The sequence below is a fragment of the Harpia harpyja genome, chromosome 1 (genome assembly GCF_026419915.1).
Source record: "Harpia harpyja isolate bHarHar1 chromosome 1, bHarHar1 primary haplotype, whole genome shotgun sequence".
Taxonomy (NCBI): Eukaryota; Metazoa; Chordata; class Aves; order Accipitriformes; family Accipitridae; genus Harpia; species Harpia harpyja.
Window position 1 is genome coordinate 27,641,637 of NC_068940.1, and position 24,294 is coordinate 27,665,930.

A 24,294-nucleotide genomic window follows, 5' to 3' on the forward strand; every position below is an offset into this window, starting at 1 on the left:
GTGAGGGGTAAATAATAGGCAAACAATGTTTAGAAAAATAAGATGCCTATGAGAAACAATGACTGTTTATAAAAGTTGAACTATTCTTATGCAAAAAACAAAGCAAGCCAGTTGAGTAGTGTAATGTTTCTCTAAATATTTCCATAGGTTTCAAAGCACTTAACCACCTGCTCTACAGAACCTCTGTGGTAGCTCTCTGTGGAGCTGATATTTTATTGCTGATTCAAAAAAAAAAAAAAAAGAAAAAAAAAAAGGTGTATAAGTAGTTACAGTGGCACCATCCCCCCCCATTTGTTGAACTCTGAAAGTATTAGACCTGTCAAAACTCGCACACTCAGCTGAAGAGTCATGCTGTAGGCAGACCCCATCCATGAGGTAGAACTGTAGAACTGAAGAACTGAAGGAGCTAACCCAACTAGCTTAGTGTTGTGTGAAAGTAAGCTGGGAAAAAAATTGCTCCAACTCCAATTTCAGCTATGAAGTTGTAAGTGTTGACTGTCCTGCAGTTTACCTGCATAGAGTCAAATTTCTTAGGCTTTTCTATCAGAAATAAAGTGCAGTTGTTAACTTGACTTAATGACTGTTGAGGGTACAGCTGAGATCATCCACTCTGGGACAAATGGCATTCTTTTATGCTCCCATAAAGTAATCAGACTTTAAGGTTGTGCTGTCTTAACAAAAAAGCATTATTTGACATAATTTTAGAAGCTGTATTTAGTGATATTTTAAATAGATGCTGTGCTGTAAAGAAATTATCTGTTGAATAAACATGCTCAAAAATAACGTCTCAATCCATAGAAGAAATGAACATAAACCTTTCATTTCTACTTGAGGCTAACCAGAAAAGAAAAATAGCATAGGGGTTTTGGGTTTGTTTTTTTTTTTTTTGATTCCTTGGTTCAGGAATCCTAAGAAATGTATTTTCTTAACCTTATTGTCTAGCCACCACAGAATTCCCTCACTTGATGTTTGTCTAAGTAATATAGACTCAGTACATCACTCTGCTCATTTTATCATGTGGTTTGTATATAGAGTGCATGCACTTAACATGTGTCAAGAGGAAATAACATGTGGGCTGAATGAAGAAGGATACGTGGTGTATGAACTTGTTTTTGTTTGTACTCTCTTCTCTTTCCCCTAATCTTGTTGCAAGCTACTGTTTAAACTAATAGTAGTCTACTAAGCTGCTCAGGTTTTATTGCTTTTTCCTTCTCTTTCCACTAGTTTTCAAAAATACACTTTAAAGACCTCCTGCCAGCTTCAGCAGTGGGATTGAGGTGTATTGCTTTCCATCCCCTAACCTCTTTTGGGTTTTTCTTTAAATAAAGATGATTCATCAGTGAAGAAAAGTTGACTGCTAGATATTGCAACTTTGGTTTTTGTAGATGATAGGACTACGAGATTGCTTGCACTACCCCACCGAGAACCAGCCCCTCTTAAGGAGGAAAATAATTCCTCCACCAGTTGTATATTTTTTTTTTTTTGTATTGAATCAGGTTTGCCTTTACTTTTGTACAGGAGACCAAGCGCCTGCTGGGGAATGGCAACTTTCAACTGCTTACTGTTAACTTCAAAAACTATAGCTTTGAAGATTGAAGGGTACTATCCCCTTACTATTTCCCTGAATCATCCAGTATCTATCTTGTGCATTCCCATAAAAAACAGGGCACGGCAGGGACTGAATTCTCTAAGCAAAGGACTTGCATACCAGCTAACTTTTTTTTTTTTTTTGGTGGAAGTCATGATTTTTTAAAGCAAGCATCAATTTACAGTTCTTTTGGCATCCCAGCCAAGTGCTGGACTATCATAGAATGTTAATAATTTGAATAAGTTTCTGATAATTGAAAATCAGCAGTGGCTGCAATGACTAGTGAGCTGCACAGACATGTCCTATGAGCCCTTCCATGGCCTTTCCATGGCTGATTTCTTCCCTGTTGCCCTAAAGTGGTTGTTTGGAGCATGTGAAATTTCCTGGTTGTTAATGAAGCAGCAGAATGAGTGACACTCCTGCCACATTCCACTAGCTGTACAAAGTGTTTTTGTTTTTTTTTTTTTCTCTCTTCTTCAGAAGAGATGTATTTTTAATGGAGATGGGCATTTTTACTGAAAGGTTGTAAAACATCCAAACTGGATGTTAAACAGATCAGCAACCAAGAAATAGAGCTGCTAAGGAGCTGAAGTTAGATCATCTTCTAGAAGTTTTGGTGTGTTTAAAGACAAGAGGAAACACAATATTGCCCTTACTGCCTGTTGCTGAATGTCACCTTCTGCTGGCTATTGCATCGGCTGAGAGATCTGGGGAAACCCTTGGGCCTTACCTGGAGCTCTACAATTTCCAGGAATCTTAGAGGCAGAGGAAAAACTTCTGTTACTTTTTGGTTTTCCCCTTAATTTCTTAAATAAACTTCCAGAGATACTTTGTGCTTATTCAACAGACTGGGTGGAAGTTGAGAAGTGCAGTCAGTACTTCTTCAAAATGATTATTTTTTTTTTCACATGCTTTCTTTCCTGCTTCCCTTCTGCGGCACTGCTCGTTTGCTATTGCTGAGACTATAGGACGTTGAATAGCAGCTGATTTTGTTTGCGTGGCTGAACATGGTAGATACTTGCTACATGGCAATTTGTCACATTCAGGTGAGACCACACTTTGGCTTGTCATAAGCTTGTCTTTCCACTTACAGCGCACACTTCAGGTTTTGTTCTGAAGGCTTTATGCACAAAGAAATGCGATTCTTGTCTACCGTTTCTGAGAATTAGGACCTCACCATTTTACAACTAGTAAATCAACTAAAGTAGTTGTTAATAATGACAGATACCCTGAGTTTGACACTGCCCTTTAGAACAAAAATAATTTCTATGAAGAGAAGTGCTGTTCTGTTGTTTGTGGGGTTGTGGTTTTTTCTTTTCTTTTTCTTGCTTGTCGTTTTCTTTTTTTGGCTTGGGGGTCATCTTTTTGTTTTTGTGGTGGGGGAACAGAGGAGGTGGGGAGTATGTTCCACTTTGAAGTCCTGGCTCCAAGCTCTTACCAAGACTAGTGTCAGGTTTTACCCTGTACACCCTTTGTGTTATAATATGACTTGTTTTGTTGGTTTTTTGTATTTTTTGCATTAAGTATCTTCAGACCTGAAAGTATTTTATGAGCTATAGCCTTGGGCAGAATTGATAGAATCAAGAAATTGTATTATGGTAAACCAATATAATTAAAGAAGTTTAGTACGTTCATATGCCAACATAAATAAGAATGCGTCATTGCAAGATGGTCAGTTCTAGAAACAAGGTCTTGCTAATTGCAACATGGGTATTTCGCACAAAAATAACAGCATTGTTTTAACTGTCAAGTGTGTTACGCGGTCAGTCTGTCCCTCTGCGTCACACTCAAGAAGACAGGCAGTGGCGGCGTGGGGGCCAGAGCTGGTAACTGGAAGGGGGAGCTGCCCTCGCTGGGAAGAGCATCACGGCTCTGTGCTGGTTGAGGTGTGAAGTTACTGGTTTTTGACTGGCAGAACCTCCCCAGGGCAAAATAAATCTTTCATCAGCATAGGAAGGGCACGTGGAGCAAGGAGTATTTCCACACGTCAAAACACAGCTGAGCTTCGTGGCACAGTTTTCACAGCTCGGAAGAAGTCCTTATTATAGTAGTATGCTCATCTCTGCCTATCCCGCTGAATGAGTCCCTACCCCGAAGTGTGGATCAGCTGACCTGCAAGGTCATTTACAGAGTGTAAATTTGGTGAAAGTCTCTCTTGGTTCATCCTCCTTCGTTCACTGATGGTTTTTTCTTTCTCCTCAGAATTCTCACACCCTTCTTACAATGTTTTTTATTTTAAATATCTTGTGTTGATTAGCTTTCTGTACTTTCCTTCCCCTTTTCTGCTCTTAAATTGTATGTTTCAGGTTTAGACCATTCCTCATTTTTAGAGATTGGATTGAGACATAATATTAAGACCTGATTGATAATACCACTGCTGTCTACAGCAGACTCCTTATACCTTTTTTTCTGGGCCGTCTTGAACTAGCAGCTGATGTAAACAGGATATGAAAACAGAAGGAACACAAGTCCAGTGCAGGATAATTCTTGTGTTTCCCTGAGGTTTTCTCTCCCCCTTTGTCTTCTCTCTGGTGTATTCCCATCATTCTTCTGGTCTTTCCCTCTATGCCCTCTATTTAAATCTTACGTAACATAGTCTTTCTATGCATATGCTGTCCCCCAGGCTTCCCTGTCTCTTAAAGCCTGTGAACTTAGCCTCACTGTTTTCTCATTATGGTACTGTTGGTCCAGAACATTCCCTGAAAATTTTTTGGAAACTCTCTGGATCTTTGCTTCAGCACCTTTCATTAGCACTGCACTGTCTAAGTTTTTATGTTGTATACCTTCTTGTGCCTCCTTACCTGAACATTATCCCATCGCTATTTTAATCTGCTTCTAATCTGATGACAGGCTTCTGGTCACCTTTTGTCTTAAAACTATTGGATTTGTTGTTTGGGCTTTTTTGCTTTTGGTTTCGTTGGTTTTTTTTTTTTTTTTTTTCCCCTAACTTGGCAGTTTGTATGTGTTTAGGTTTCTGGTCTGGATGTCTCCTCCTTTGCCCGAATATATGTGTGTGTGTCTGTGTGTTTAGATGTAAGAATCTTGAGTTAAAGTGATAAAACCTGTAAACCATTCCTTCACGTGTAGCCTGCTAGAGTAAATTGGTTTTAGTAGTTTCCAGTGATTCCTTCAGATCTCTTTGCTTCCTGTCTAAGCGCCTTCTTCTAATGCATGTTAAGCTATTTACTGATACACAGAAGACTCATCCTAGCTGTGAAACGTGGTGGAGGTGACTCCATGGTTGCCCTTACAAGCACAACACCTGAAATCTCTCTTGTCGTTTTCCAGGTGCCCCCCTTTGGAAATTCTTTGTTACATTTGTTTTCTCTTGTAAGCATCCACTGCCCCTGAGCTCCTATCTGTTGTACAGCCAGGTGTATACACAATTCAGGAAGAGTGGGGTTGCTAAATCTGCTTCTGACAGCTTCAAGACAACAAAGTTTAATGATTATTAGGAGGACAGCAGTTTCCCACAGCTGAGATAGTGGAGAATCTAAACAGTGAGAGGGCAGATGGCAGTCCCTACTGTGTTTCTACAGCAGTAGGTTTATGGCAAGGTGATGTCATTCAGGCTGATACTTATGAGTATTCCATTACAAAATAATAAGAACCGATGTATGCGATGACAAAAGGGAGTAAGAATGACAGTTGAAAGCCGTCTGCAAGTAGACAAATATGAGTCTGTATTGCATTTAAATGCATCATGGGGGAAACCCCAGAACTAAGCCCCCCAAACTCAGATGCTTCAGTTTTCGCTCTTCCCTTTTCCTTTTTCCTTAATTTTTATTTCTTTCTTCATGGTAGTCTGCTGTCATGATATTTTCATGGCTGCTAATTTGAACAATTAGTAAAGATTGGTAGGCTTTTGCTTTAAAGCTAACCAGGATTTGGAAGTCCTGTTTCAACTCTTGGCTTACTTGACAGTCACTTTACATTTGTTGTTCAAAATACTGTGCACAAGATCAGGCAACTGAAAATTTTTAAGCACAGTTCTTGGCAACTTAAACTGTTGTTAAGCATACTTAGTTATTATTTTTAAATATAATGCTATCCTCAAATGACTGATACTGTATAATTTAAAAATATTATAACATCAGGTATGCCACATTTGAGTCACAGGTTTGTTTCCTTAGAAGTAGGAAGGGTATGGTTAATGAGATCTCTTCCAGCTGCCTAGCGTAATTTTTTGCAAAGTAGGTTTTACTGTTTTTTGGTTTTGTTTTTTTTTTTTTTTCCTAGAATGGTCTGGGGCTCTAGTTTCATGCTGTTTCTGTGTATGAGAGAAAAAAAAAACTCAAAGGGGCTGTAATTGTATATCATGGCTGATACCTTGTCACTGCATAATTTCTGTAGAACTCACAAGTGATTCCGAGTACATAAAAACGGTGCTTGTAGCGCTGAAACCGCTTTCATCTAGGTGGGGGTTCAATCTTTTTTCCCTTACACTTTCTTGTATTTGTATGCAGTGTGTGTGTTTGAACAGTGAAGCATAAACAATTCAAAACCCTTGTTCAGAAAAATAAGAAATAAGTAGTCATTGCAGCAGATGTTACTGTCTCTTCCCTGAGGGCACAGACAGTCGGAACCCAAATTCCCTTTAATTATCCCAGTAATAGACATATGCACACACATAAGAATGCAGAAATATGTACTTCTAGCTGGGGAAGCTCTGGCAGGATGAAGAAAACAGGAATGCAGGCTGGATTTTAGACCTTGAGACTTTGGAGGTAAAGCAGAGCATAAAAGCAAGTCAGGGAACCAGGGCAGGGCAGTAGCTGTGACTGCGCCTGCCCTGCCTGGAGAGCAGTAGGCAAATCACGGAGGCAGTGACTTTGTGCCTGATGAGAGAACCAATGACAGCTGTGAGGAGTTGGGTAGAAGGAAGGAAGTTTACAGTCGGCTTAAGCAAGAAGTTCAAATTTACTCATTTAAAGACAAGAAACATACATTTTAAGTATGCTTTATTTTCTGTTTTTCCCATTAATAACAAATAAATTACTTATAGGCCTGCCTCATTACCTCCAAGATTATTCTGAAGCTGTAATAGTTGTTTAAAAAAATGAAGGCCCAATAAGCAGGTGCTGAACTTTCTGGAAAATATCAAGAGGTTTATGGTCTTGGGATTTGTTTTATTACAGATGATTTAAAGTGGAGAGGAACTTGGGGACCTGTCAGAGCTTCTAGATAAGGCTAGAGCTACATTTTTTTTTCTTGGTGTATTGGTTTTGTGTGGCAAGGTTTTGGTAGCGGGTGGGGTTACAGGGGTGGCTTCTGTAAGAAGCTGCTGGAAGCTTCCCCTGTGTTCGACAGAGCCCATACCAGCCGGCTCTAAGACAGACCCGCCGCCGGCCAAGGCCGAGCCAATCAGCGATAGTGGTAACGCCTCTGTGATAACATTTTTAAGAAGGAAAAAAGTTGGGATGGCGGTTTTTCGGCAGCCGGAGAGAGGAGTGAGAACATGTAAGAGAAACAACCCTGCGGACACCAAGGTCAGTGAAGAAGGAGGGGGAGGAGATGCTCCAGGCGCCGGAGCAGAGATTCCCCTGCAGCCCGTGGTGAAGACCATGGTGAGGCAGGCTGTCCCCCTGCAGTCCATGGAGGTCCACGGTGGAGCAGATATCCACCTGCAGCCCGTGGAGGACCCCACGCCGGAGCAGGTGGGTTCCCGAAGGAGGCTGTGACCCCGTGGGAACCCCGCGCTGGAGCAGGCTCCTGGCAGGACTTGTGACCCCGTGGGGGGCCCACGCTGGAGCAGTCTGTGCCTGAAGGACTGCACATCGTGGAAAGGACCCATGCTGGAGCAGTTCGTGAAGAACTGCAGCCCGTGGGAAGGACCCACGTTGGAGAAGTTCGTGGAGGACTGTCTCCCGTGGGTGGGACCCCACGCTGGAGCAGGGGAAGAGTGTGATGAGTCCTCCCCCTGAGGAGGATGAAGCGGCAGAAAATAACATGTGATGAACTGACCGTAAACCCCATCCCCGTCCCCCTGTGCTGCTGGGGGGGTAGGTAGAGAATCCGGGAGTGAAGTTGTGCCCGGGAAGAAGGGAGGGGTGGAGGGAAGGTGTTCTGAGATTTGGTTTTATTTCTCATTACCCTACTCCGGTTGATTTGTAATAAATCAAGTTAATTTTTCCCCAAACTGAGTCTGTTTTGCCCGTGACAGTAATTGGTGAGTGATCTCTCCTGTCCTTATCTCGACCCACAAGCTCTTTGTTATATTTTCTCTCCCCTGTCCAGTTGAGAAGGAGGGGGAGTGATAGAACAGCTCTGGTGGGCACCTGGCATCCAGCCAGGGTTAACCCATCACACTTGGCCTCTGCAGTTCTCTTTGTAAGGAACAGCAAACTTCAGGACTGTGTTAAATTGCACTGGATAGTAGAAGGAAGGCAACTTCCGTGTTTGTGATCTAAAGAGACCTCCAGAATACTGAATCTTGAAAGGGAGCTGTAGTTTTGAGGTTGGTTTTGTCTCTTTGTTTTTTTTTTTGTTTGTGGTTTGTTTTGTTTTTTTGGTGGTTTTTTTCCCCTCCCTATAAGCAAAGATGAGCTCTGAACTGCAGATCGAGATCTGACACATTTTCTTGTTTCCAAAGGGGAACCAAATGTAGTGTGGTAAGACTTAAAAGAGGAATCTTTTAGTTTGTGGTTGCTGATTTAATCATGCTGGGCAAAGTTGTAACTCCGTCTTTTCTTTTACAGAGGATTGGATTGCATTAGCTAACCCTGCCTAAACAATTTTTTTTATTTTTTTCCTTGGTGGGAAGAAATGTTTTATTTTCTTATATCTTCCTGGATCCCTATTTTAGAAACTGTACAGGTCTTACTGTCTAATTACTGTCTAATTACCAGAATGCCTATATTCTTCAATGCATTATTTAGATTAAAAAAAAATTCTTAATTTTTATAAGAAATATTTTTAATTTTCAATTTTATTAAAAATTAGGGATTAGCTACTATAAATACATATTCTTTTGTTTCCCAGTTATGATGTCCACATACTCTTAATTCTGTATTACTAAAGTCCGCGGTGTGCACAGCCCTGGTATAAATATGTTCTGTATGGTAGGGACTACATGCAATGTCTTCTTCATTAAAATGCAATACTGAGTATTGTAACAGACCTATCTGTCCTAATCCTTTCATTTTATAGAGAAGCATGAAATGGTGTCCACTGATGCCATCTCTTTTTTGTTGAACTAGTACTTTTCTCTGCATATGTTGCATCCAGTCTGCTTCTGGTATATGCCGTTTAGATTATTAGAGCCTTTCAGTAGCAAAGACTGTTAGAACCGTTACATCCATGACCCTCCGTAGCTTTGACATCTGGATGTTTGTACCATATATATGAAAAAGTGGATGTGCCAACTACGTTCTAATTGCAGCAACAGGTTGACCAGGAATTTCACTGGGGCTTTGGGCTGGGATTGACTTGGCTTTTCAATTTTTTTAGAACAGATTTGTCTCCTTCTGTAAGATTTCAATGTTAGAGAGTTGCTTTTTTTCTTGTTTGTCCATTTGACTAAGGTTCTTGGTGCATTAGTTTGCCCTTCTGGTACACTAAAAATTACAGAAAAGGCACCTTCCTGGCCTCTAATTCATCCTGGTGGAGTATATATGTGCTTGGCCTCTAAGGGTCTGATTACTTGGGTATTTTCTTGCTCCTTATACGTGACTTCAACTCTGGAACTAAAATGCAATGCTGGTACTACCTTTAAGCTCCATGATTGTAAGAAGCATTAATAATTACTTTCTCTGCCTCTGAAATGCATGCTGAAGGAGGACAGCATTAGGAGCCATGGAGGAAGGGTTAATGAATGCCCAGAGTGTTGACCTGAGTCTGTAACTATATTGAGTGCTCTTGGCTTTGTATCCTACAGCAAGCCTGCAGGCACAGCCTAGGCAACGGGCACTCTGCAGCATCTCCCTGTGGGCTTTTCCCCAAACCTCCTGTGGAAGAGAGCTCCGTGGCATGGGCAAGGCACAGTCACCTTAGTGATACAGTTCTGCAAGACAGCCTGCTTAAGCAGTTGGGATCATAAAGCTAAGGAGGTGTATGGTCCTGGAAGCAGATCTGCCAACATACCGTTGCATATAGAAAGCATATGTCTGGAATTACAGGTGTTGGAAAAGCAGCCTGTAACAGGCAGGCCTTCTCTGCTTTGCACTGAGCTGCTGTCTTCAAAGTGCTCAGCTTCTACCATGGGCCTTATGGAAGAATAACGAGTAGCAAGGCAGATGTTCGTGTTCAGATTTTGAGAGGAGAGTAATTAGCATATTGGTTTTGCTGGGGTACTTCTAACTCCTAGAATGAGTCTTTTCTCTAAGAGAAATGGAGAAATCTTTGCTGTGCTTACTGTATTTGTTACATGAGTTTTTTGGTTTATGATTTGCTTGTGTTGTCTTTGCTTGTCTTTCTCAAAATAAGTGGCACTTTTAAAGGTTTCATGGTTAATGCATCCGACAGGAATATACCCATTGGGAAAAGCCTGTTCTGGCCTCTTTTGCAACAGGGCTAGGCTAGGCTAGAGGAAGGATTTGGTCCAAAGTAAGTACAAATATGTAAAGAATGACTTTACAAATATGTAAAGAATAACTTGCATTTGTGTGGGTTTAAGCACTATGTACCAGAAATAGAACCACCATAGCTGCGGTGGGCTTCACGGCACGGCAGCCGTAGTTTGTTCAGGTGTAGCATAGGTTTCTCTCCACTACAATGACAACCAGACAAGCCCTGATGCCTGAGCTAGCAGTCTATTTGCAGCTATGTTTTCAGAAGCTCATCTGAGGAAAAAACCCCACCTGTATATGGTATCTTATATTGTCACTTACACATGTTTGTAACTATAGCTGCTTTCTTCCTGTTATTTACTACTCTTTTCTTTTTTAAAAACCTTATTGGTCAAAATTATTTAAAACATGGAGTCATTGTACACAAATGCTGAGCAACACATGCCTTGAATAAGTCCTAGAAAAATAAGTTAAGTTGTTGACAACCTAAGCCTAAGCCCCTTTCGGATAAGCAGGGGTGAATTATGATTCGTTTTGGAAGTAGTACAGTCGTTCTTTGGCTGAACTGTCATGATGGAGTCCTCTTTTTTTTTTGTTGGAACCTGTGGAATTGTATTTGCACTTATTTCCTTTCTTTGCTCAAGCTGTGGTACCTTTTTTCCTTTCATCTGCAGCAAGGCAATGACCTACCAGCAAGGGTGTGTTGAATGCATTTCTGTGAGGAGAGAATACAGTGAAAGAGCTAGAAAAGACTGGTGAGTGGAAATGTAAGAAAAAAAAGTATAGACAAAAGTAAATTCTAAAAGATGCAACAGGCTCTGGCATGCCATTTTTCTCCTCTTTTTTTTTTTTTTTTTTCCCAAACACAGAGAAGTGCTTGTTTTCCTGAAGGTGTTCTGAGTGAATCTATTATTCATGGATATATTTATATTATAATATGAATTTTAAAATGAGCACTTAACAATCACACTGAATTGGTACCAATGATGTGCAGAAATTCCTGACTAAGATCTTGGTTTTTCTCAGTCCTAGTTTTAAAACTGCTAGGGACAATGGAGTTCTGAAGCGTCACAGCAGAGTGTTTACAAGTGCACCTAACTGTGTCCTTAAAGAGTGAATGTTGCACATAAATCCTGAAACAAGGCTCACTGAACAAGTGAAGAGGTGGATTGCCACTTGCCAGCCGTGACACCTCCCTTCATAGATACCCGTGGGGTTACTGGGGCTGGCACCAGGGCAGCGGGGGTGATGTAAGAGAGTCAACGTGGCACATCACTGCGGAGACTGCTGACTTGTCCCGCTGCCTTTGAAGAGGATAGTAATGTAACTTGAGTATCACAGGAAGAGAAGATCTAAGTTAGGCTAAAATCATTATGCAGCTTCAAGAAGATGGGGATTATTTTATCATCCTTAGATTAGATACATTTAATTATGAAATAACTTTAGCATGAGGTAGTATGTTTTAATTTTCTTATGATAAGATTAGTGAATTTGTCGTACCGATGCCACCCAGAGACTTATGTTAATATTGCAAATCTGCTAGTTTTCAACTGTGGTGGTATTATTATTATTATCATTATTATTATCATTATTATATTGCTAACAGAATTTCTTCAAGAAGGTGGTACTGCGCATATGTTTAACTTTGTGCTTACTATTTTCAAAAAGGACACCATGGTATGAGGTGTCACATACATACACGCACCAATAGACACTACTGAAATTTTTAATATCTATGTTAATTTTTTAATGAAATCAGGAGGTCTTTATTGTCTTTGTTATTTACCATGAAAGATCACTTCTGAATTCAGTTCTAAACATACCACTCTTCCTTATTAGTCGTTTCTCAATTTATTTTACTGTTTACTGTAGCTCTACTTTGAAGGGATAATAATGAAATTTAGGTTAAAGAGAACTTCACTATTTCATTTGTGATGAACCCTAGAGCTCAGCCCTTAGCAAGTCCTTGGACAATGTAAACCAAACAAGCTATGGCCTGTTGGGCAGATACTAAATTTAAAGTAAAACTGAGACAGATTTTGGGACTTACATTTTTTGTATGAGTATCTAACATCTTCCTGCCCAGCTTTGATTGTTAACCTCCTTTGTCTTTAAAGCTCTTTAGGAGACTCCCTGGACCTTTCCTAGGAGCTGACGGGACTTTGGTGCATTTGCTTTGCCATAGGGTTATGAGCCATGACAAACTTTGTTTCCTGTTAAATCTAAGCTATTAAAAAAAACCCCAACAAACCAAAACCCGAAACCCCCGGGAAAACCTACAACATGTGAAAGAGAGCTGTAGCTTTCTCAGAATCCAGCTTTTTCAATATCCATTTTTTAGTTCCATGGGAAAACACGCATATTCTTTTAGGAATGTTTTTGAGTTATGAGGCCTGCAGATTTCAGTCCTGTAATAGCAATTAAAAAAAACACAAACCAACCTTTTTTTGCTAAGGGTAAGTATGTCTTGAATATACTGAAAGGACCCAGCGTGTGTCGGAGTCCACCTGTTGTCATGACTGTATGTATACCAAGATATAGTTTTCCGTGGGTAGCTTTAAGTTTGAGACTGATGTCTGCAGCACAGTAAACATGCATACTTACTTTTAAAGGGGGGGAAAAAACCAATCCAGGTTGAAAGTGTGTCTGAATAAGTGTTTTTAGTATCAGGAGTAACAAGAGAGAAGTCACTAAAGAGCTAGGTGTTTTACTGTGCTGCACATGAACTGAGGGCAGAGGAAAGGGAGGGCAATGCTGGGAAGGGGAGGGTTGGAATTGGAAAGGGGAGGGGTGTTGCTGTTTGTCACCTGTGATCAGCAGGCTGTATGATTAGGTTATGTGTCAGCAGGCCAGCTTAATTAACTTACACATGTATTTATAGTACTGTTGTAGTATACAAAATCTATAGCTGTGTTGTTTTGTAAAGCTTGTCATGTTGCATCTACATGAAAACTATTAATAAAGTGAAATTTTAATTGTCTACTACTTTACCATGAGTTTTTAAGTTGAAGAAAAATAATTCCTAGATCTTTAATAGCTCGTTATGCATTTTTGACTCTAAGGAGATAACTTGTAACAGAACTGAAAGGTCTTGTTTCACCTAAGGCTTTTCAGCTAGATTTTGCTCATTAGATGAAAATAAATCTAATTATTCTGTTGATTTAGTTATGTAAATTTTCTGTAGTGTAACTCAAAGCAGAATTTCACCAATAAGCTTTTACTTTTACAGTTTACATGGTTTTGTTTGATTGTCTTTTTTGTTTGTTTTCTTTGTTGGTGGTGTGGGTTTGTTTTTTTTTTCTCTTACAGAAGTATCACAAAGTTGTAGCTTTATCCCATAAAGGCTTATTCTTGCGTGACACATGATGCCACTGTGACACACGAGATAGAGTTTCAGAGTGTTTGCTGAAAAAAACCCCAGCCCTAGCTGCCATTTGCTCTTCCTGACCTTATTCCCTCAAGCAAGAACACTGCTGAATGCAACAAAGGCAGGATAAAATAATTTATATTTTGGAGGGACAGAGGGGAATGGGGTTTTAGAAAGATTTCTTAGCAAGTCCTTATTCTCTTCTTGTTCTCTAGCCTGGCTTGCCATGCCCTGCCTGGCCCCTGCCCCCTTGCTCCAAACCTGGAAATGGTCTCAATCACCTGCTTGCTGTACTTCGAAGCTTTATTGTGCCTTGCTGAGCCAGCGGGACAAGTGGAAGAGAATTGTGTCCTTGAATCTCAGTCTTCCCTGTAGTCTTCTGGCACCGCAATACCTCTGCGTACTGAAATGTCCCTGGCCTACCCATGCTATGGAGAGCTACTGCTTTCCTCATTTTACAGGAGACCATGGGTCTTATTTGTCCTACCAATATGGAGCTGAAATACTCCCATTCTCAGCTGCTTGCCTTGTCTCTCTTTCAGAGACTGCTCTTTCCACAGTGGGTCTGGCTTTACCCATGTGCAGATCTGCTGCTAAGCCAGTGGCATTTTCAGCTTTGCTTATTTGCACGCAGCAATACAAATTTGAATGTTAATATATTGATAGCCTGAGTTGTACTTTGGCAGTTTAGGAGTAGACTTGTGTGTGATTCTGCAAGATTGTGTGTCAGAGGCAGAAACCTCTGGGTGCAAGCAGAGGCAGAGAGAGAGCCCAGGGAGCCGTGGCTGCCGTCTCGAAGAGTGCAAATTCTCTGTATGTGTGAGGCAGCACTTCCCAGGGCTCGTGCAACCATGTGGAAAGCGAGCGTAGCAGCCAAGGGACTAAACCCGTGTCCTGGGTTGTGCTTCCAGCCCCTCTTGCAGCCTCTGCCCACTGGCTTGGTTGGACTCCCAGCCTGGGTGCTCTGTTCCATCTTTAAAGCCCTGATTTTTTCTATAGGATATCTGTGCTGTAGTTCTGTCAGTTATTCATCAGTATTATGATTTTGTCTGAATTTCTGCTACTTTATAAAATGGTTTTACATCCATTTCTGTCCTAGTCACAGTGCTTGGTACAAGGAAAAGTAGCCTCTCTGCATCTCTCAGAACTGAGAGCCATTTCTGGTTGGGAGTGTGTGTGTGTGTATGTGTGTATTTCTTCTGTGAAGACCATGTGCATATTCTGTGTCCATGTGGGCAATGTCTGAGGGAATTTATGGAGATTTTAGATACATTGGCTGATGAATTGACAAACAAAGTTTTATTTGGCTTTATTTTTCTTTTCTTTTTTTTTTTTTTTCTTTTTCTCCAGTAAGTGAGATTCTTCAAGACTTGCATCTGGATTTCCTTATCTTCATGTCCTACCTAATATCTCAACTTTTAGAACTTTGCAATTGATTGTTTCATACAAAATGCATGACTGAAAAGTTAAGGTTGCAAAATCAAGTACAAAAAAGTTAAGAAATGTCTCCTTTGGGCTTGCCTGTGTAGCCTTATATATATAAATATAAATAGAACAATAAGTATGTATAAGGCTACATAGGCCTATAACATATATGTGTGTGTGTGTATTTTTTTTTTTCCTCCTACAGAATCCAGCTAGGTTCTATGCACAGCATCTGCAGTAGTAGCTGATGGCAGCTGTAATCCTAGTTATCTAATACGCAGCCCCATCCCCTTTCCTGCCCAGTGTTCAGACCCTTATTTGAGAACCTATCCAATGCAGATGGAATCAACAGTGAATTTAGCTACAAGTTCTGCAGAACATGTACAAACTGCCATTACAGGCCTGAAATTGCCCAGATGCATAGAGGCTGTCATTAAAAATGCAGAAGTTAGTTTTCTGACACCCAAGTGATTCTACTGCACGGTTCCATCTGTTTTGCCAAAGTATATGATGCTACAGCTTCTGCACAGTGTGTTTAATGGTTCTCTGCAATGGCTGAACATGTTTTGACACAGAATAACATTTTTCTCCTGGGCCCTCTCCTTAGCAATGGATGACCTACTTGTACTAAAACTTTAACATTTAAATTAGGAACAAATCATTCTGAAACAGGCACCAGACATGGATTATTTCAACCCAGACATTTGCAAAAGGAAAAATATGCTCATGAGTGAAGAAAAGAGCTTAGAATGGGTTTTGGCAACCTGAGCTGCAACTGGTGATACCAGTATCAAAAATTACGCTGCCACAGCATTCTCGGGGGAGTTGGTGTTGACTCTGTATTCTAAATGGTCATGACCATGTGCTCACCTTTGGTCTTTCTATTGACTATTTCACAACTGTAGTCTTCAAATAGACAGTTCCGTGGCCAGTTGTGTCGTACATACATAGCCTTCTTCACCTTTCATATATGTTTCAGACCACTGCTTTGTGACTACATTACATTAAAAAAAAAAAACAACACCAAGAAAAATGCTTCAATATCTTGAGAATTGGGAGAGAAACTCTAGAGGATGAGGCTTTTGTACAACTGCACTTTCTTTAAAGAACCATTTATATTGTTATAGTGATTTTACATTACGTGGTATAGTGGTAAAAGTCTCCCATGTTTCCTCTAGAGGACCATACTGAGAAAACTTGCAGCCCCACAATATCTGCAAATGTAATGTTGGCTACCTGGTGTACTGCAACTATGACATTTACAGTAACAGTTGCATTTCTTGATTGTTTTTAGAAATTGCCCCTTGGTTACATGTGTTCAGAGCAGAAGATGCTGTGGACTTCTCACAGTTAACGTTTGACCCAGGACAAAAAGAGCTTATTGCTGGAGCAAGGTGAGAAATCTATTTTCTTTTCGTGTTGCATCAGACTGGATTTTGTTCTTTGTTGCTAAGTAATATTGAGCCAAATTCTAACATCAGCTTGCTCTCGTGTGACACCCCTACCTTCCAGACCCACTAAACTGAACATTATGTATGTTTATTTCTCTTATTCCTGACCCAAGTTAAAAGATGGACTGCCTGCTATCAAGGATCCTAATAGCTTACACTATTCTCGGTTTTAAGAGGACCGTCCTGCAGTACTCTCAAACTTTGGATGCATACAGTAGAACAGGCAGATGCTGTATGACAATGTGACAAAAGTTACCATAGCATAAAACTTATGATGATCCCAAATTTGACTACACAATACAGCTCTTTGTGCTTGGATGATTCTAATAATTATTCAGTACAATGCCAGGAATGATCTGTTAAAGACTGCAGAATTAGTGGTAAAGTCAGTGATAATCATAATTTTTGCACAGTAGGACAGTACTTTGCAAGCTGTGATGAAGCGACGCTGTCTTAGGTGTCAACATTGAAGCAGTGACAGTCCTCGAACACCATTTTTTTTCTTCTTTTAGCATATGAAATATAGTAAAACATTTTGGTTGGCAAAAAAATTTAACTGTCTAAACTTATTATTTAAATCTGCCTTCTGAATGTATTTTACTCTTGAATTAACAAAGTGCTAGTCACTTCATTTTTCTGTTAGTTTTAGCATTGGAATATACTCTGTTTCCTAACTTGTTTCTTAGTTGAAAATGAGGTTCAAAATACAGAGTCATAAAGTGCACTGCAAGAAATTTTTTTTTACCATGTGCCAGTGGAAGTTGCTTATATACAGGGGCAAAACTCTCTGAGTGTGGAGATACATATATGTCTCTGGCCCACCTGAAGTGGGATATCCTGTGCACTCATGTTGATTTTTCTATTCTGTAAGCTGCCAAATGAAATGAGGCATGAGCCTGTCAGCTGGCACTGTTCTGTAAAGACAGCCAGCGTAAGTCAGAGAGCTGTCTGAGACTCTCCTCAGTCCCATGGAATTATGTGTTGGATCGATGCACACTGTATAGATCTCCATAACTAATGAAGAAAATTCTCCCCCCCCCTTTTTTTCCTCTCTGCTGTTCATCTGGGCTCCAAATCTCAGCAAAGAATATGCTGGTTTAAACTTGTGCTTTTGATGAAGCCTTTTGAATCACTATGGGATAAGCTTTGGATGATTTTGTTGAATGGTCAGAGACTACGAAAAAATGCCAGCTGCCAATTTTGCCTTTTGCAAAAGACTCAATACAGTAAAAGCAATAGAATTAATTTGGTTTCTCCATAAGTTAATACTTCTTCAGAGCTTCATATCTCTTGTTGTGCCTAAAGTTGCAAAATTAGAAATATGTTTTTAAAAGCACAACAGAAATCTTGGTTTTCCATGGTCCAGTATAGTTGGCTGTTATTTGTTCACAGAATTTATTGGATTTTTCCTTTCCTTTTTCTGCATTTCCATTTTAAATTCTAAGCTTTTCCACAGTGCTGTTGTGTTTGGCCATGGAGACCTCACTTTAGAATGACTGCACTTGCCAGCAGGTTTCTCTAATTGTACATATTATTGATATTAGTATGTCCTTTTCACTACACATTTTTCTCTTCTTGAAGCATTGTGCCAGACTATGTGGTGAAAGTCATTGTATGTCATGGAGTCATAGATTCAGAGACTAGAAACCCATTGTCAGGGTGCTGTAGTCCCAAAAATGCAAGTGTTGATCTTACTGATTATACACCTTTTGCGTGTAGTCCCTGCTACCATGTAGAATGAATCCGTTTGCTGTGAATATGACGTCGAGTTTTCTGCTCGTTTGCAGGAGTGGTGTTTGCAGCCTTTCATAGTCTCAACTGGCTGCACTGATGTTTTTTTTTTTCTTAACGCACTGTTTATAGTTACCTTTCACTCAGGGCCACCTGAACAGAGCATTAATATTATTATACTTGTGCTATGGCCTGTGGATAAAATTTTAGTGCAAGTTTCTTACACATTTGCCTCACAGGATTCACATATCTGAAGAGCCATTAGAAGAATTCATTTTCTGTCCTAAGCCACAAATGTGCTCTCATAAAGACAGTGAAGAGAATGCACTGTTAATTCCTCCTCCCTGGTGATATATCTTTTGATATACAGTTATTTCTCTTAGAATATTCCAACAATTTTTTTTTTTTATTATCTTCTTGTACTAACACTTCTGGACTGAAAAACTAATAACTATGTGCAATGTGATTTCAGTAAGATCTGAACAGTTAAAAGTTCCTGATCAGTTGTGAAAATGGTAATCTGTAGCCCTCCAACATGGTTTTCCCTTCTGTACCCAGTCGATGGTAGAGAAAGGAAATGTGTGATGTGACACATGGCAAAGCTACAAATAAACTTAGATTATTCCATTTACACTGCCAAGAGAAGTGCTCCCATTATGATTTACGTGTCCAGCATCCAAACAAAAACAGGGGGTGATGCTTGCACCTCTTGGTTTCTGCTTTAGTAATGTGGTTTTCTTCTAAACCAGAGGAATGATTTTCACAGCCAGGAGCTGTGTCCTGGCTCAGCTTAAGTTTATAATGGATTTTTTTCACCTTAGTGGAGTTTAGTGAACTGTTCCGCCAAATTTCATTGTCTTAGAAACCAAACAAAATAGTGTTGTGAAAATTTGACACTATTGGAAATTCTTAAATCCCCTTTCCATCACTGATATTCACTGCAGGTGATTCTTTGCCATTTTTGAAGTTCTACAGCCTCTGAAGAGGTTCATGACTTGTCTTGATAAGCAAGGTAGCAAAGATCCCAGCTGGGATCCAGACTGGATTCCTGTTGGGAGCTGCCAGTGCCATCCAGCTACGTAAAAAGACAGATATGATCCCACAATGCCTGAAAAGGTGTCTCCTGTTGTGACACAGAACTATTGATACCATTGCACAACGTCCTTGGGAGACTTTAAACTGTAATAGTGTGTATTATTCTGTTTATATATGCTTAAACAAGGTTAACCTAAATGAGGAAGAGATGTAGGGAAGGGCTGCTAGAAGGCAAATGAAGCAGGAATTGTAGTGCAGTGTCCTGGTTTCAGCTGGGATAGAGTTAACTGTCTCCCTAGTAGCTGGTACAGTGCTATGTTTTGAGTTCAGTATGCGAAGATTGTTGATAACACTGATGTTTTCAGTTGTTGCTCAGTAGTGTTTAGACTAAAGTCAAGGATTTTTCAGCTTCTCATGCCCAGCCAGCGAGAAAGCTGGAGGGGCACAAGAAGTTGGCACAGGACACAGCCAGGGCAGCTGACCCAAACTGGCCAACGGTGTATTCCATACCATGGGACGTCCCATCTAGTATAGGGATGGGGAAGTGGGGGCGGGGAATCGCCGCTCGGGGGACTGGCTGGGTGTCGGTCGGCGGGTGGTGAGCAATTGCACTGCGCATCATTTGTACATTCCAATCCTTTCATTATTGCTGTTGTCATTTTATTAGTATTATCATTATTAGTTTCTTTTTTTCTGTTCTATTAAACCGTTCTTATCTCAACCCACGGGTTTTGCTTCTTTTCCCGATTTTGTCCCCCATCCCACTGGGTGGGGGGGAGTGAGTGAGCGGCTGTGTGGTGTTTAGTTGCTGGCTGGGGTTAAACCACGACATGCAGGAACACAAAGGCTGAGCGGGTGCACAGCGCCTGCCCGTAAATCCATCAGCAGGTACATCTAGGGAAGGAAATAGCTGTATAAACTACACAGTAGTGTTAGCAGAAAACCAAATCAGTCTGAGTTGGCCATGGGTAATTTAGTCAAGAAACAATGAGTTTTGTCACCTTTTACCAGTATGAACAAAACAAGAACAGAAATATTTTTAAGACAGAGCTCTCTACATATATGAAAGGTACATTATTCTATACATTTGCCATAGCAGGCAATGACCGGGAAGGTAATTACTAGTCCTATATTGCTAAGATTAGTCTTGCTTGTCCAATTTGGGAAGTAAAGCTGGTCTTCTGATGTCTGCGGGCATTCTGTAGTTGCTGTGCAAAAATAGGGTTTTTACAATTTTACCTACCCTCCCCCCGCCCCTGCAGGTTGTCTTCCAGTCCTTGTGAGAAGTCTCTGGTTGATATTTTATTTTGTTCTGCAAAATGTCCAGTTCCCCTATAGGTCTTGAGTTGATTAATTCAGACTCTGCTAGCCCTATTTCAGTTTCTTTACACCATCTACAGCGATCTACGAATATTACTACTCCAATATTAGCACACACCTTCACTTTAATCATCCAGTCCACCCTGGCACTGGTATTTCTCTTGTGCTGAGGAGTTGCCTAAGATTTGGAGCCCCCCCCTTTCCCTCTCCCACCACCCCCTTAGGGAGAGAGGCTGCTGATCCCGATGAAGTTTGGTTTTGGCTCAGTCTGGCTTCTTTCCAGAGTGTGCACACTCACGTTTTTCTGAATGGAATAGAAACAAGTAACTGCAGTCTGTTTTGTTGTTCGCTTTTCAAATTCCTCACAAATCCTGTACCTCAACTGTGGGGAGTGTCTTTATTTCTTAGGTCACACTCATACGTGTTTGCTACTGTGAGGTCCGATGCTTTTTAGTAGCGACTGCTTTAGTTTCTGAATATTGCTATACAGTACAGGTTCAATTATACCTTCTGTTTTAACTGTAAAAGGAGCTAGCACAACTTTCAAGTTTAACGAGGCTTGCGCTTGTCTTTGTGTCAGAGTCACTTGACAATCATTACGCCTTCCAGTGTAACAGGTCTGCTTAATAACCTATACTGGATCTGAAGCGTAAGTGCTGTAGTACTTTTGTTTTAAAACAGTGTCATTTAGTTTTCTGTCAATCTGCTGTGCAAAAGGAGATATATGGGTACCATTGGCGAGGGCTTTAGAGGGAGAGGAATATCTTCTAAAATGACTGATGAGTTAGCCTGGATCTCAGTAGCAACCTACAGTTGCCCCGCTTGCCTGGGACATCCTTGCACAAATTGTCTGTGTAGAAAAATTCATTTAGATAGCTTTGAGAAATGGGGAAGTGGGGTTGAGGGGGTGGGGACAGACAGGGGAAAAGGCAAAGGGAGAAATTTATCTTGCCCGACTTTGATCGAACAGCCCAAAGTGCATAGTGAAGACAAGCGAAGATTACAGTTCAATTTATGAAGCTGAATTAAGAGAAGAAAAATTATTTTTATTATAGTTGCTGGGTTTTAAAATTTGCATTTGAAGAATGTGTCAGATTTTTCAGTGTTATGTCAATTGGGTCTAGATTTAATTTAAAAGAAACTTTTTTTCTTAATAGGTATGCACTAAATTGTGTGAGATTATACATTTATGTAAAATGGAAAAAAAAAAAAGAAAATAGATTAATGAGAAACACTCTACAGAGAAAATTCAGTATAGACGTAAACCAGTCATTAGTACATTACGAAGACTATTGGCTTTTGACACAGGGCAATGTAGCTATGTTCCCATGAAACTGTATCTTTAAAATTTGCCCCAGGCGTTGTTCTTTTAACATCACATATGATCTGGCAGATAAAAATAAATGAGTTCTCTTGCAATCTGAAACCTTCTAGGGAATTCATTTGTTTTCTTCAAAAAAACCCATATGGCAGGGCAGAATTTACTTTTATAATTAAGTGGCATCAGCGAAGGATTACTCTCAGGGCATTAGCTCCTCAGTAAGCTCAAGGAAATGAGAGACTGCTTGTTTATCTTATTCTGATAAATCCTGATAAAATATTCTGGTGAATATTTCTCTGTGTGTTATTTAGTGGACTGACTTAGCATCTAATCAAATATGATAATGATTTCTGTATTTTGAAATGCCAGTACGCATGGAGATTTGTAGATTTCCCCAAGAACAACCTTGCCTTCTTTTCCTATGTGGAAGTGCTTTGCCATATGTCCTGCAGCATTTTCTTTGTTTCTGTCTTGGAAAGGTCAATTGAGGGGGCAAAAGACCAGCTCAGGGGAAGGATACATCAGTGTCTGAATTGCCCTGGCAAATTGTGCATTGCCTTTTTTCACCTTGTTCCTTGACAATGCGCTAAACACTTACTAATCCTAGTTTCTATAAATCAAAAATTGTTAAAAGTGTTCCAGCCATTTTGATAAAACGAGAGTCAGCTAGAAGCATGTCTCAAACCCAGTAGGGTTAGGGCAAAAACGTTGGCGTTCAAAATAATTAGTTACATTTTCCTTTTAATCCATTCTTTTTTCTCTTTTTTTTTTGTGACTTTTAAATATTTTTTTTTTCTTAATGGTTTTATTAAGATCATGCAAGAGGAATTATGTCAGAAGAAACTTGTTTATTTAAAGGAAAAATGAAGTAATCCTCCTTTTCCCAAGCCTCTTGTGTTTGAAATGATGAACTGGTAGGAGCCTAGCTGGAGTTCATTCTTAAGACGTGGTAATTTAATTTTTAAAATTCAAGTTGGGCTAGTTCAGCTATACTTCAAAATTATGTAGTTACTTATCAGAAATGGGTCTCAAAGCTATTCAACTTTTTTTTTAATTGGATAATATATATTTAGACATATCTTACGTTATTTTTTACACAGAGCTTCCTAATAACAGTGGCTTTCTCCTGTATGTTCTCCTGCAAGTTAATTAAACTTGCTTTGAGGATTCTAACTTGCTTTGAGGTGGCTTATTGCCTCAGTCACTCCTTATCTCGCTGATGAAGGACTGTAACAGTATGCCTTTTCACTTAATTAGATGTGTGTTTGGGAACGTTAATTTGAACCATTACCACCGCTTGCCATAATAACAGAAAGGCAAATTAAAGGATTCATTAACAGTGGTTTAAGAATCTCTAATAAAGGAATAAATAACTATACAGGTTTGCTTCTTGCTGTTGTCTGCTCCCAGCAGGAGAATCTGAGAGCTTCTTGTTAATGAGATGCTCTGAGCACTACATATTGGGAGAATATACAGGCACCAGGAATTAGTGCTATATTCTTTGAACATCCATCAGGGTTTTACTGCTCATTTAACACTTGGTTCAGGGTAATCAATGTCTGTCCTTCCACTGATTGATCTGATCTAATCTAAGGTATGGTTTAATGTTAAAACTAAGAGAAATTATCAACCTACTGCAGCAGAAAGAGGAAGGTCTTTCTCCCCCTACTGCTTCTCTTTCCTACCTTGCTACTGGGTTCCTAAATATTTTTAAAAGCTAATGCTTTGTACCTCTCCTGCTCATGCCTTGTTCCACTATGCAATTTTCTCCTCCTTTGCACCACCTCTGGTAACAGTCTGGTTGCAGAGTAACACCAGTCAATTCACTAACCCCACAAAAATTACTCGTTTTCTTGTGCTGATTTAGTGTCTTGCCATTTTAATTAGTGGAACTAAAATGATGCATCAGAGGAGAAGCCCTGGAGTTGACTCGGGGTAAGATGAAAAGAGAAATGGCAGGAGTAAATGGAACTTCTTTGGCAGAGAACACTGCTATTTCAGTGTAAGCCACCTTCAGAAATGACATTAGATGAGTGGTGTTCTGAAAGTGCCTGTCTTTAGTTGAAGTCATGACTTAATGTATATACAGTTGATCTGTGCTAGCAGTAGTACATGTCCTGCTGCAGAATGTGGCAACTTATGCCTTCTCTTGGTTCCTGGTTAGACTGTGTTCTCATGCCAGTTAGCTGCTCCTTTCTTCTGCAACGACTGTTAGTCCAAATGTACTGTTTTTGTCCTACATCGCCAGTTTGGTCCTTGCTGAACTGGTGTGTGCCTTTATGGCACTGAAATGCAGGGCAGGGAGCTACCAGCTGGCCAGAGGCTGATAACCATGATATAGAAGAAGTCCTAGGGAGGTACCGCTCGGAGCAGCAGTCAGGTCTGTGAAGGACTCTGCCCTGCCTCTGAAACATCGGTCCCTTGCACGAGTCACTACAGTGCCCTCGTGGGTGCACTCATCTTGCGAGAGGGCTGCTCGGATGCTAGGTAGGCGGGGGGGGGGTGTCTCATCCTCGTTCCAAGAGTACAATCAGAAAATTTAACAATGC

At 40.2% G+C, this 24,294-nt stretch overlaps 1 protein-coding gene across 1 annotated transcript in view; it reads left to right on the top strand.

The window, feature by feature from the left end:
- The window catches only part of SEMA5A (semaphorin 5A), a 345,161-nt gene that overhangs the window by 112,318 nt on the left and 208,549 nt on the right, over positions 1-24,294 (top strand). Inside the window, exon 4 of the mRNA XM_052781946.1 lies at positions 16,182-16,281. Coding sequence (XP_052637906.1) covers positions 16,182-16,281 — 100 coding nt within the window. The remainder of the gene's footprint in view (positions 1-16,181; positions 16,282-24,294) is intronic.